This window comes from Ipomoea nil, unplaced genomic scaffold, assembly GCF_001879475.1.
Source record: "Ipomoea nil cultivar Tokyo-kokei standard unplaced genomic scaffold, Asagao_1.1 scaffold1617, whole genome shotgun sequence".
Taxonomy (NCBI): Eukaryota; Viridiplantae; Streptophyta; class Magnoliopsida; order Solanales; family Convolvulaceae; genus Ipomoea; species Ipomoea nil.
Genome location: NW_017618045.1, coordinates 961985 through 976592, shown reverse-complemented (window position 1 = coordinate 976592; position 14608 = coordinate 961985). Strand labels below are relative to the sequence as shown.

Genomic DNA, 14608 nt, shown 5'->3' with positions numbered 1-14608 from the left:
CGTGTGTATAAGGCCCGTTATTTCCCAAAAGGATCGTTTATGGATGCACAAGTGGGAAATAATCCTAGTTTCTGCTGGCGGAGTATCATGGCAGCAAAGAGTATAGTTTGTGGTGGGGTCAGGCGCAGAATTGGTAACGGGGAATCTACACTCATATGGACCCACCCTGGTTACGGAATGATCATGACCCTATGATACAGACAGAAATGCCAGTACAGTTGCAAGGAGCCAGGGTCTCAGGTTTGATTGATCAACAAACTGGAAACTGGGACCCCTCAATTTTAACTGATCTTTTTCAACCTAGTGATGTAACAGAGATTTTGAAAATACCCATCTCACTGGATTATGATGATACCTGGTACTGGTATGGGGACCCAAGAGGAGAGTATTCTGTTAAGAGTGGATACCGGCTAATAGTAGGAAATTATCAAGGAAATAATGGGATATTTACGAAATGGCTGCACCTATGGAAACTCAAAATCCCACCAAAATGGAAAATGTTTCTTTGGAGAGCCGTTAGTGATATATTGCCTACCACTACAAACTTGCTTATAAAGAGGGTGGATGTGGATCCACAATGTGCCATGTGTGGAATATCTCAAGAGGACACAATGCATGCTTTAGTGTTGTGTGATTATGCAAGGAACATTTGGGAAAAATCTAACCTCACGATCCCCAATATAGTCACAAATGTTTTTCATGATTGGTTTGGTGAACTCTTAAATGTTCTAGACTCTGATGGAATGTTATATGCAGCAGCAATTCTATACAATGTTTGGAGAGCAAGGAACAGGGCGGTCTGGGAGGCAACGTTACCGCGCCCCGAGGCGGTACTCAAAGCCGCTGCAGCTGCCGGTTTAGCATGGACGCGGGCGCACCCACTGCCCACAGCCCGAGCTATTGCGCTGCCATCCGGGACGGTTCAACCGCAAGGGGGATCCGGGCTGCATGGAGTCGAGTTGCATGCTGCCGAGACATCACATGGTCCGCCGAGGAGGCTATGCCGTGTGGATGGAGGGTTTATGCAAGGGGCGGGCCAAGCTGCATTTGGGGCGGTCTTGCTAGATACGAATGGAGGCTACATCTCGGCATGCAGTGGACCGCTACAAGGATGCTCCTCGCCGCTTATGGCCGAGGCGCTCGCATGTAAGGAGGCTCTATCATGGTTGAAGGATCGAGGAGAACAGAATGTCGAGGTATATACGGACTGTTTGACACTACATCACTATCTTACTACACCAACCGTTGTGCTGCGCACATACTTAGAGTATGCCATTGACAGCTGCAGGCTTACTGCATCTTTATTTCAGTCTTATTCGTTCCATTTAATTCCTAGATTAGATAATTATTTAGCTCATGCTTTAGCAACTACGACTTATCAGCAATCTGCTACTATGTATTGGGATCTGCTCCCACCAGACATTCTTTCGGCCTATTTTTAATGAAGCACCATATATTTTTCAAAAAATATACTCATATAGTGCATGTAATAACATGTACCAAGTAAATAAGTCATCCCTAATTTCTCTCTTCAAAATTTGTTTCAACATAAATTTATTTTCTATTTTCTTTTTCACAAATAATATTTATATAAAAAATATATATATCATTAAAAAAATTTAACATAGATTTTTTAAATAACACCTTATTGATTTTTTTTAATCCAAAATTTTTAATGAATATGTAGGTTTGTAAAGTGACTATATTATTGAATATTCATAAAGTTCACTACTTCATATTTATAAAATTATTATTACATGTCCATTAATTACGTAACGATTACACGCTTATAAAGTCACTATCGTATGTAATAAAGTTATTATTGCAAGTTAATCACACAATTATTAAAAAATAATATATTGAAAATACGTGTGTGTGTGTGTGTTTTTTTTTTTGGGTATATATACTCGGGGTTATCACGTCGGACACAGTGACTAATCCCCTCGTTGAGTTGTAGGCACCTCTTTTGGGTTTTCACCGTCTGACACATTGATTAATCCCCTCGCTGAGTTGTAGACACCTCTTTTGGGTGATTTTCACCGTCTGACACATTGACTAATCCTATCGCTGAGTTGTAGGTACCTCTTTTGGGTGATTTTCACTGTCAAACATAGTGACTAATCCTCTCGCTGAGTTGTAGGCACCTCTTTTGGGTGTGACAGCTGACCTAGAGATTTCCCAAAGTCAAGTCAAGGATCAAATCCTTGACCTTTAGTTAAGGATGTATGAGTCATTTTCACTCGACCACACCGGTTGCATGTGTGTTATAGGAATATAATGCATATATAATTTGCCACGTTACATTCCCATTAGTCATTACCTTTAATTTACAACTAGTATTTTCACCCATGCGATGCACGGAATGTAATTGTTGTAATATACGAAGAATATTTAAATCGATATATAATTATTTAAGAGTTAATTTCACCAGAGGTCGCTTATAGGATTTCTATTACCATCATTAATTATCCCTAATCTACCATAATTAAATAATTTGACCAATTATAAAGAGAGATTATTAAAAAATGCACGGGACAATTTTTTAATTAAAAAATTTAAAAATTCATTAATAAAACATAAAGTTCTTATAGTTTTTTCTTAAAAACTATTTAATAACGCATTTCTTTTAGAAATTGGTGGGCCAAACCGCCTACGGCTGTTTGCAGTGGATATATCTCGAAAAAATACACAATTTCAAAAAAACATTTGTCCAAAACGGACAACCGAGTCAAAACTTATGCATTAATGAACTTTTTACACTTCACAGCTTTTACCCAGAATTATTGTATGAATGGAAAGTAGAAATCAATATATTTTATTGGGAAGAGAGATTTTTTAGGAATTGGGCGGGAAGTTAAAATTTCAGGATTTTGTTTTTATATATACTATAGATTAGATGTGCAAAGAGAATTGTATTACACTATTTTATAATTTTAGTATAGAATATTTACCCAGAATTTATTGTACGAATGGGAAAGTAGAAATCAATATATTTTATTGGGAAGAGAGATTTTTTAGGAATTGGGCGGGAGGTTAAAATTTCAGGATTTTGTTTTTATATATAGTATAGATTAGATGTGCAAAGAGAATTGTATTACACTATTTTAGAATTTTAGAATAAAATTTTTACCTAGAATTATTGTACGAATGGGAAAGTAGAATTCAATATATTTTATTGGGAAGAGAGATTGTTTAGGAATTGGGCGGGAAGTTAAAATTTCAGGATTTTGTTTTTATATATAGTATAGATTAAACGTGCAAAGAGAATTGAATTACACTATTTTCAAATGTTAGAATAGAATTTTTACCCAGAATTATTGTACAAATGGGAAAGTAGAATTCAATATATTTTATTGGGAAGAGAGATTTTTTAGGAATTGGGCGAGAAGTTAAACTTTCAGGATTTTGTTTTTATATATAGTATAGATTAGATGTGCAAAGAGAATTGTATTTCACTATTTTATAATTTTAGAATAGAATTTTTACCCAGAATTATTGTACGAATGGAAAAGTAGAAATCAATATATTTTATTGGGAAGAGAGATTTTTTAGGAATTGGGCGGGAAGTTAAACTTTCAGGATTTTGTTTTTATATATAGTATAGATTAAACGTGCAAAGAGAATTGTATTACACTATTTTAAAATTTTAGAATAGAATTTTAACCCAGAATTATTGTACGAATGGGAAAGTAGAAATCAATATATTTTATTGGGAAGATAGATTTTTTAGGAATTGGGCGGGAAGTTAAAATTTCAGGATTTTGTTTTTATATATAGTATAGATTAGATGTGCAAAGAGAATTGTATTACACTATTTTATAATTTTAGTATAGAATATTTACCCAGAATTTATTGTACGAATGGGAAAGTAGAAATCAATATATTTTATTGGGAAGAGAGATTTTTTAGGAATTGGGCGGGAAGTTAAAATTTCAGGATTTTGTTTTTATATATAGTATAGATTAGATGTGCAAAGAGAATTGTATTACACTATTTTAGAATTTTAGAATAGAATTTTTACCCAGAATTATTGTACGAATGGGAATGTAGAATTCAATATATTTTATTGGGAAGAGAGATTGTTTAGGAATTGGGCGGGAAGTTAAAATTTCAGAATTTTGTTTTTATATATAGAATAGATTAAACGTGCAAAGAGAATTGAATTACACTATTTTCAAATTTTAGAATAGAATTTTTACCCAGAATTATTGTACAAATGGGAAAGTAGAATTCAATATATTTTATTGGGAAGAGAGATTTTTTAGGAATTGGGCGGGAAGTTAAACTTTCAGGATTTTGTTTTTATATATAGTATAGATTAGATGTGCAAAGAGAATTGTATTTCACTATTTTATAATTTTAGAATAGAATTTTTACCCAGAATTATTGTACGAATGGAAAAGTAGAAATCAATATATTTTATTGGGAAGAGAGATTTTTTAAGAATTGGGCGGGAAGTTAAAATTTCAGGATTTTGTTTTTATATATAGTATAGATTAGATGTGCAAAGACAATTGTATTACACTATTTTATAATTTTAGAATAAAATTTTTACCCAGAATTATTGTACGAATGGGAAAGTAGAAATCAATACATTTTATTGGGAAGAGAGATTTGTTAGGATTTGGGCGGTACGTTAAAATTTCAGGATTTTGTTTTTATATATATTATGGATTATAGATATTATAGATATTATAGATTAGATGTGCAAAGAGAATTGTATTACACTATTTTATAAATTAAGAATAGACTTTTTACCCAGAATTATTATACAAATGGGAAAGTAGAAATTAATATATTTTATTGGGAAGAGAGATTTTTTAGGAATTGGGCCGGAATTTAAAATTTCAGGATTTTGTTTTTATATATAGTATAGATTAGATGTGCAAAGAGAATTGCATTACACTATTTTAAAATTTAAAAATAGAATTTTTACCCAGAATTATTGTACGAATGGAAAAGTAGAAATCAATATATTTTATTGGGAAGAGAGATTTTTTAGGAATTGGGCGGGAAGTTAAAATTTCAGGATTTTGTTTTTATATATAGTATAGATTAGATGTGCAAATACAATTGTATTACACTATTTTATAATTTTAAAATAAAATTTTTACCGAGAATTATTGTACGAATGGGAAAGTAGAAATCAATACATTTTATTGGGAAGAGAGATTTGTTAGGATTTGGGTGGTACGTTAAAATTTCAGAATTTTGTTTTTATATATAGTATAGATTAGAAGTGCAAAGAGAATTGTATTACACAATTTTATAATTTTAGAATATAATATTTACCCTGAATTATTGTACGAATGAGAAAGTAGAAATCAATATATTTTATTGGGAAGAGAGATTTTTTAGGTATTGGGTGGGAAGTTAAAATTTTAGGATTTTGTTTTTAGATATATTATAGATATTATAGATTAGATGTGCAAAGAGAATTGTATTACACTATTTTATAAATTAAGAATAGACTTTTTACCCAGAATTATTATCCGAAAGGGAAAGTAGAAATCAATATATTTTATTGGGAAGAGAGATTTTTTAGGAATTGGGCGGGAAGTTAAACTTTCAGGATTTTGTTTTTATATATAGTATAGATTAGATGTGCAAAGAGAATTGTATTTCACTGTTTTATAATTTTAGTATAGAATTTTTACCCAGAATTATTGTACGAATGGAAAAGTAGAAATCAATATATTTTATTGGGAAGAGAGATTTTTTAGGAATTGGGCGGAAAGTTAAACTTTCAGGATTTTGTTTTTATATATAGTATAGATTAGATGTGCAAAGAGAATTGTATTTCACTATTTTATAATTTTAGAATAGAATTTTTACCCAGAATTATTGTACGAATGGGAAAGTAGAAATCAAAATATTTTATTGGGAATAGAGATTTTTTAGGAATTGTGCGGGAAGTTATAATTTCAGGATTTTGTTTTTATATATAGTATAGATTAGATGTGCAAAGAGAATTGTATTACACTATTTTATAATTTTAGAATAGAATTTTTACCCAGAATTATTGTACGTATGAGAAAGTAGAAATCAATATATTTTATTGGGAAGTGAGATTTTTTAGGAATTGGGTGGAAAGTTAAAATTTCAGGATTTTGTTTTTATATATATTATAGATATTATAGATATTATAGATTAGATGTGCAAAGAGAACTGTATTACACTATTTTATAAATTAAGAATAGACTTTTTACCCAGAATTATTATACGAATGGGAAAGTAGAAATCAATATATTTTATTGGGAAGAGAGATTTTTTAGGAATTGGGCGGGAAGTTAAACTTTCAGGATTTTGTTTTTATATATAGTATAGATTAGATGTGCAAAGAGAATTGTATTTCACTATTTTATAATTTTAGAATATAATATTTACCCTGAATTATTGTACGAATGAGAAAGTAGAAATCATTATATTTTATTGGGAAGAGAGATTTTTTAGGAATTGGGTGGTAAGTTAAAATTTCAGGATTTTGTTTTTATATATAGTATAGATTAGACGTGCAAAGAGAATTGTATTACACTATTTTAAAATTTTAGAATAGAATTTTTACCCAGAATTATTGTACGAATAGGAAAGTAGAAATCATTATATTTTATTGGGAATAGAGATTTTTTAGGAATTGGGCGGGAAGTTAAAATTTCAGGAATTTGTTTTTATATATAGTATAGATTCGACGTGCAAAGAGAATTGTATTACACTATTTTAAAATTTTAGAATAGAATTTTTACCCAGAATTATTGTACGAATGGGAAAGTAAAAATCAATATATTTTATTGGAAAGAGAGATTTTTTGGGAATTGGGCGTGATGTTAAAATTTCAGGATTTTGTTTTTATATATAGTATAGATTAAATTAGATGTGCAAAGATAATTGTATTACACTATTTTATAATTTTATAATAGAATTTTTACCCAGAATTATTGTACGAATGGGAAAGTAGAAATCAATATATTTTATTGGGAAGAGAGATTTTTTAGGAATTGGGCGGGAAGTTAAAATTTCAGGATTTTGTTTTTATATATAGTATAGATTAGAAGTGCAATGAGAATTGTATTACACAATTTTATAATTTTAGAATATAATATTTACCCTGAATTATTGTACGAATGAGAAAGTAGAAATCAATATATTTTATTGGCAAGAGAGATTTTTTAGGAATTGGGTGGAAAGTTAAAATTTCAGGATTTTGTTTTTATATATATTATAGATATTATAGATTAGATGTGCAAAGAGAATTGTATTACACTATTTTATAAATTAAGAATAGACTTTTTACCCGGAATTATTATACGAATGGGAAAGTAGAAATTAATATATTTTATTGGGAAGAGAGATTTTTTAGGAATTGGGCGGGAATTTAAAATTTCAGGATTTTGTTTTTATATATAGTATAGATTAGATTTGCAAAGAGAATTGCACTACACTATTTTAAAATTTTAAAATAGAATTTTTACCCAGAATTATTGTACGATTGGGAAAGTAGAAATCAATATATTTTATTGGGAAGAGAGATTTTTTAGGAATTGGGCGGAAAGTTAAACTTTCAGGATTTTGTTTTTATATATAGTATAGATTAGATGTGCAAAGAGAATTGTATTACACTATTTTAGAATTTTTGAATAGAATTTTTACCTAGAATTATTGTACGAATCGGAAAGTAGAATTCAATATATTTTATTGGGAAGAGAGATTGTTTAGGAATTGGGCGGGAAGTTAAAATTTCAGGATTTTGTTTTTATATATAGTATAGATTAAACGTGCAAAGTGAATTGAATTACACTATTTTCAAATTTTAGAATAGAATTTTTACCCAGAATTATTGTACAAATGGGAACGTAGAATTCAATATATTTTATTGGGAAGAGAGATTTTTTAGGAATTGGGCGGAAAGTTAAAATTTCAGGATTTTGTTTTTATATATAGTATAGATTAGATGTGCAAAGAGAATTGTATTTCACTATTTTATAATTTTAGAATAGAATTTTTACCCAGAATTATTGTACGAATGGAAAAGTAGAAATCAATATATTTGATTGGGAAGAGAGATTTTTTAGGAATTGGGCGGGAAGTTAAAATTTTAGGATTTTGTTTTTATATATAGTATAGATTAGATGTGCAAAGACAATTGTATTACACTATTTTATAATTTTAGAATAAAATTTTTACCCAGAATTATTGTACGAACGGGAAAGTAGAAATCAATACATTTTATTGGGAAGAGAGATTTTTTAGGATTTGGGCGGTACGTTAAAATTTCAGAATTTTGTTTTTATATATAGTATAGATTAGAAGTAAAAAGAGAATTGTATTACACAATTTTATAATTTTAGAATATAATATTTACCCTGAATTATTGTACGAATGAGAAAGTAGAAATCAATATATTTTTTTGGGAAGAGAGATTTTTTAGGAATTGGGTGGGAAATTAAAATTTCAGGATTTTGTTTTTATATATATTATAGATAATATAGATTAGATGTGCAAAGAGAATTGTATTACACTATTTTATAAATTAAAAATAGACTTTTTACCCAGAATTATTATACGAATGGGAAAGTAGAAATCAATATATTTTATTGGGAAGAGAGATTTTTTAGGAATTGGGCGGGAAGTTAAACTTTCAGGATTTTGTTTTTATATATAGTATAGATTAGATGTGCAAAGAGAATTGTATTTCACTATTTTATAATTTTAGAATATAATATTTATCCTGAATTATTGTACGAATGAGAAAGTAGAAATCATTATATTTTATTGGGAAGAGAGATTTTTTAGGAATTGGGTGGGAAGTTAAAATTTCAGGATTTTGTTTTTATATATAGTATAGATTAGACGTGCAAAGAGAATTATATTACACTATTTTAAAATTTTAGAATAGAATTTTTACCCAGAATTATTGTACGAATAGGAAAGTAGAAATCATTATATTTTATTGGGAATAGAGATTTTTTAGGAATTGGGCGGGAAGTTAAAATTTCAGGAATTTGTTTTTATATATAGTATAGATTCGACGTGCAAAGAGAATTGTATTACACTATTTTAAAATTTTAGAATAGAATTTTTACCCAGAATTATTGTACGAATGGGAAAGTAGAAATCAATATATTTTATTGGAAAGACAGATTTTTTAGGAATTGGGCGTGAAGTTAAAATTTCAGGATTTTGTTTTTATATATAGTATAGATTAAATTAGATGTGCAAAGATAATTGAATTACACTATTTTATAATTTTAGAATAGAATTTTTACCCAGAATTATTGTACGAATGGGAAAGTAGAAATCAATATATTTTATTGGGAAGAGAGATTTTTTAGGAATTGGGCGGGAAGTTAAAATTTCAGGATTTTGTTTTTATATATAGTATAGATTAAACGTGCAAAGAGAATTGTATTACACTATTTTAAATTTTAGAATAGAATTTTTACCCAGAATTATTGTACGAATGGGAAAGTAGAAATCAATATATTTTATTGGGAAGAGAGATTTTTTAGGAATTGGGCGTGAAGTTAAAATTTCAGGATTTTGCTTTTATATTTAGTATAGATTAAACGTGCAAAGAGAATTGTATTACACTATTTTAAAATTTTAGAATAGAATTTTTACCCAGAATTATTGTACGAATGGGAAAGTAGAAATCAATATATTTTATTGGGAAGAGAGATTTTTTAGGAATTGGGCGGGAAGTTAAAATTTCAGGATTTTGTTTTTATATATAGTATAGATTAAACGTGCAAAGAGAATTGTATTACACTATTTTAAATTTTAGAATAGAATTTTTACCCAGAATTATTGTACGAATGGGAAAGTAGAAATCAATATATTTTATTGGGAAGAGAGATTTTTTAGGAATTGGGCGGAAAGTTAAAATTTCAGGATTTTGCTTTTATATTTAGTATAGATTAAACGTGCAAAGAGAATTGTATTACACTATTTTAAAATTTTAGAATAGAATTTTTACCCAGAATTATTGTACGAATGGGAAAGTAGAAATCAATATATTTTATTGGGAAGAGAGATTTTTTAGGAATTGGGTGTGAATGTTAAAATTTCAGGATTTTGTTTTTATATATTGTATAGATTAGATGTGCAAAGAAAATTGTATTACACTATTTTATAATTTTAGTATAGAATTTTTACCCAGAATTATTGTACGAATGGGAAAGTAGAAATCAATATATTTTATTAGGAAGAGAGATTTTTTAGGAATTAGGCGGAAAGTTAAACTTTCAGGATTTTGTTTTTATATATAGTATAGATTAGATGTGCAAAGAGAATTGTATTTCACTATTTTATAAATTAAGAATAGACTTTTTACCCGGAATTATTATACGAATCGGAAATTAGAAATTAATATATTTTATTGGGAAGAGAGATTTTTTAGGAATTGGGCGGGAATTTAAAATTTCAGGATTTTGTTTTTATATATAGTATAGATTAGATGTGCAAAGAGAATTGCACTACACTATTTTAAAATTTTAAAATAAAATTTTTACCCAGAATTATTGTACGATTGGAAAGTAGAAATCAATATATTTTATTGGGAAGAGAGATTTTTTAGGAATTGGGCGGAAAGTTAAACTTTAAGGATTTTGTTTTTATATATAGTATAGATTAGATGTGCAAAGAGAATTGTATTTCACTATTTTATAATTTTAGAATAGAATTTTTACCCAGAATTATTGTACGAATGGGAAAGTAGAAATCAATATATTTTATTGGGAATAGAGATTTTTTAGGAATTGTGCGGGAAGTTATAATTTCAGGATTTTGTTTTTATATATAGTATAGATTAGATGTGCAAAGAGAATTGTATTACACTATTTTATAATTTTAGAATAGAATTTTTACCCAGAATTATTGTACGAATGGAAAAGTAGAAATCAATATATTTTATTGGGAAGAGAAATTTTTTAGGAATTGGGCGGAAAGTTAAAATTTCAGGATTTTGTTTTTATATATAATATAGAATATAGATTAGATGTGCAAAGAGAATTGTATTACACTATTTTATAATTTTAGAATAGAATTTTTACCCAGAATTATTGTACGAATAGGAAAGTAGAAATCATTATATTTTATTGGGAATAGAGATTTTTTAGGAATTGGGCGGGAAGTTAAAATTTCAGGAATTTGTTTTTATATATAGTATAGATTAGACGTGCAAAGAGAATTGTATTACACTATTTTAAATTTTAGAATAGAATTTTTACCCAGAATTATGTACGAATGGGAAAGTAGAAATCAATATATTTTATTGGGAAGAGAGATTTTTTAGGAATTGGGCGTGAAGTTAAAATTTCAGGATTTTGCTTTTATATTTAGTATAGATTAAACGTGCAAAGAGAATTGTATTACACTATTTTAAAATTTTAGAATAGAATTTTTACCCAGAATTATTGTACGAATGGGAAAGTAGAAATCAATATATTTTATTGGGAAGAGAGATTTTTTAGGAATTGGGCGGGAAGTTAAAATTTCAGGATTTTGTTTTTATATATAGTATAGATTAAACGTGCAAAGAGAATTGTATTACACTATTTTAAATTTTAGAATAGAATTTTTACCCAGAATTATTGTACGAATGGGAAAGTAGAAATCAATATATTTTATTGGGAAGAGAGATTTTTTAGGAATTGGGCGGGAAGTTAAAATTTCAGGATTTTGCTTTTATATTTAGTATAGATTAAACGTGCAAAGAGAATTGTATTACACTATTTTAAAATTTTAGAATAGAATTTTTACCCAGAATTATTGTACGAATGGGAAAGTAGAAATCAATATATTTTATTGGGAAGAGAGATTTTTTAGGAATTGGGTGTGAATGTTAAAATTTCAGGATTTTGTTTTATATATTGTATAGATTAGATGTGCAAAGAAAATTGTATTACACTATTTTATAATTTTAGTATAGAATTTTTACCCAGAATTATTGTACGAATGGGAAAGTAGAAATCAATATATTTTATTAGGAAGAGAGATTTTTTAGGAATTAGGCGGAAAGTTAAACTTTCAGGATTTTGTTTTTATATATAGTATAGATAAGATGTGCAAAGAGAATTGTATTTCACTATTTTATAAATTAAGAATAGACTTTTTACCCGGAATTATTATACGAATCGGAAATTAGAAATTAATATATTTTATTGGGAAGAGAGATTTTTTAGGAATTGGGCGGGAATTTAAAATTTCAGGATTTTGTTTTTATATATAGTATAGATTAGATGTGCAAAGAGAATTGCACTACACTATTTTAAAATTTTAAAATAAAATTTTTACCCAGAATTATTGTACGATTGGAAAGTAGAAATCAATATATTTTATTGGGAAGAGAGATTTTTTAGGAATTGGGCGGAAAGTTAAACTTTAAGGATTTTGTTTTTATATATAGTATAGATTAGATGTGCAAAGAGAATTGTATTTCACTATTTTATAATTTTAGAATAGAATTTTTACCCAGAATTATTGTACGAATGGGAAAGTAGAAATCAATATATTTTATTGGGAATAGAGATTTTTTAGGAATTGTGCGGGAAGTTATAATTTCAGGATTTTGTTTTTATATATAGTATAGATTAGATGTGCAAAGAGAATTGTATTACACTATTTTATAATTTTAGAATAGAATTTTTACCCAGAATTATTGTACGAATGGAAAAGTAGAAATCAATATATTTTATTGGGAAGAGAAATTTTTTAGGAATTGGGCGGAAAGTTAAAATTTCAGGATTTTGTTTTTATATATAATATAGAATATAGATTAGATGTGCAAAGAGAATTGTATTACACTATTTTATAATTTTAGAATAGAATTTTTACCCAGAATTATTGTACGAATAGGAAAGTAGAAATCATTATATTTTATTGGGAATAGAGATTTTTTAGGAATTGGGCGGGAAGTTAAAATTTCAGGAATTTGTTTTTATATATAGTATAGATTAGACGTGCAAAGAGAATTGTATTACACTATTTTAAAATTTAGAATAGAATTTTTACCCAGAATTATTGTACGAATAGGAAAGTAGGAATCATTATATTTTATTGGGATAGAGATTTTTTAGGAATTGGGCGGGAAGTTAAAATTTCAGGAATTTGTTTTTATATATAGTATAGATTAGACGTGCAAAGAGAATTGTATTACACTATTTAAAATTTTAGAATTGAATTTTTACCGAGAATTATTGTACGAATGGGAAAGTAGAAATCAATATATTTTATTGGAAAGACAGATTTTTTAGGAATTGGGCGTGAAGTTAAAATTTCAGGATTTTGTTTTTTATATATAGTATAGATTAAATTAGATGTGCAAAGATAATTGTATTACACTATTTTATAATTTTAGAATAGAATTTTTACCCAGAATTATTGTACGAATGGGAAAGTAGAAATCAATATATTTTATTGGGAAAGAGATTGTTTAGGAATTGGGCGGGAAGTTTAAAATTTCAGGATTTTGTTTTATAATATAGTATAGATTAGACGTGCAAAGAGAATTGTATTACACTATTTTAAATTTTAGAATAGAATTTTTACCCAGAATTATTGTACGAAATGGGAAAGTAGATTTCAATATATTTTATTGGGAAGAGAGATTTTTTAGGAATTGGGCGGGAAGTTAAATTTTCAGGATTTTGTTTTTATATATAGTATAGATTAGATGTGCAAAGAATTGTATACACTATTTTATAATTTTAGTATAGAATTTTTACCCAGAATTATTGTACGATGGGAAAGTAGAAATTAATATATTTTATAGGGAAGAGAGATTTTTTAGGAATTGGCGGAAGTTAAAACTTTCAGGATTTTTGTTTTTATATATAGTATAGATTAGATGTGCAAAGAGAATTGTATTTCACTATTTTATAATTTTAGAATAGAATTTTTACCCAGAATTATTGTTACGAATGGAAAGTAGAAATCAATATATTTTATTGGAAAGAGATTTTTTAGGAATGGGGCGGGAAGTTAAAATTTCAGGATTTTGTTTTTATATATAGTATAGATTAGATGTGCAAAGAGAATTGTATTACACTATTTTATAATTTTAGAATAGAATTTTACCCAGAATTATTGTACGAATGGAAAGTAGAAATCAATATATTTTATTGGGAAGAGAGATTTTTTAGGAATTGGGCGGAAGTTAAAATTTCAGGATTTTTGTTTTATATATAGTATAGATTAGATGTGCAAAGAGAATTGTATTACACTATTTTAAATTTTAGAATAGAATTTTTACCAGAATTATTGTACGAATGGGAAAGTAGAAATCAATATATTTTATTGGGAAGAGAGATTTTTAGGAATTGGGCGGAAGTTAAAATTTCAGGATTTTGTTTTTATATATAGTATAGATTAAAGTGCAAAGAGAATTGATTACACTATTTTAAAATTTTAGAATAGAATTTTTACCAGAATTATTGTACGAATGGGAAAGTAGAAATCAATATATTTTATTGGGAAGAGAGATTTTTTAGGAATTGGGCGGGAAGTTAAATTTCAGGATTTTGTTTTTATATATAGTATAGATTAGATGTGCAAAGAGAATTGTATTACACTATTTTATAATTTTAGAATAGAATTTTTACCCAGAATTATT

General features: G+C 27.6%; 1 protein-coding gene across 1 annotated transcript; it reads left to right on the top strand.

Annotated features, from left to right (window-relative positions):
- The first annotated feature begins 155 nt into the window (after nucleotides 1-155).
- LOC109191089 lies at nucleotides 156-1442 on the top strand. Its single transcript, XM_019341659.1, has one exon. It carries the CDS (start codon nucleotides 156-158, stop codon nucleotides 1440-1442), a length of 1287 nt encoding a protein of 428 aa, XP_019197204.1.
- The last annotated feature ends 13166 nt before the right edge of the window (nucleotides 1443-14608 follow it).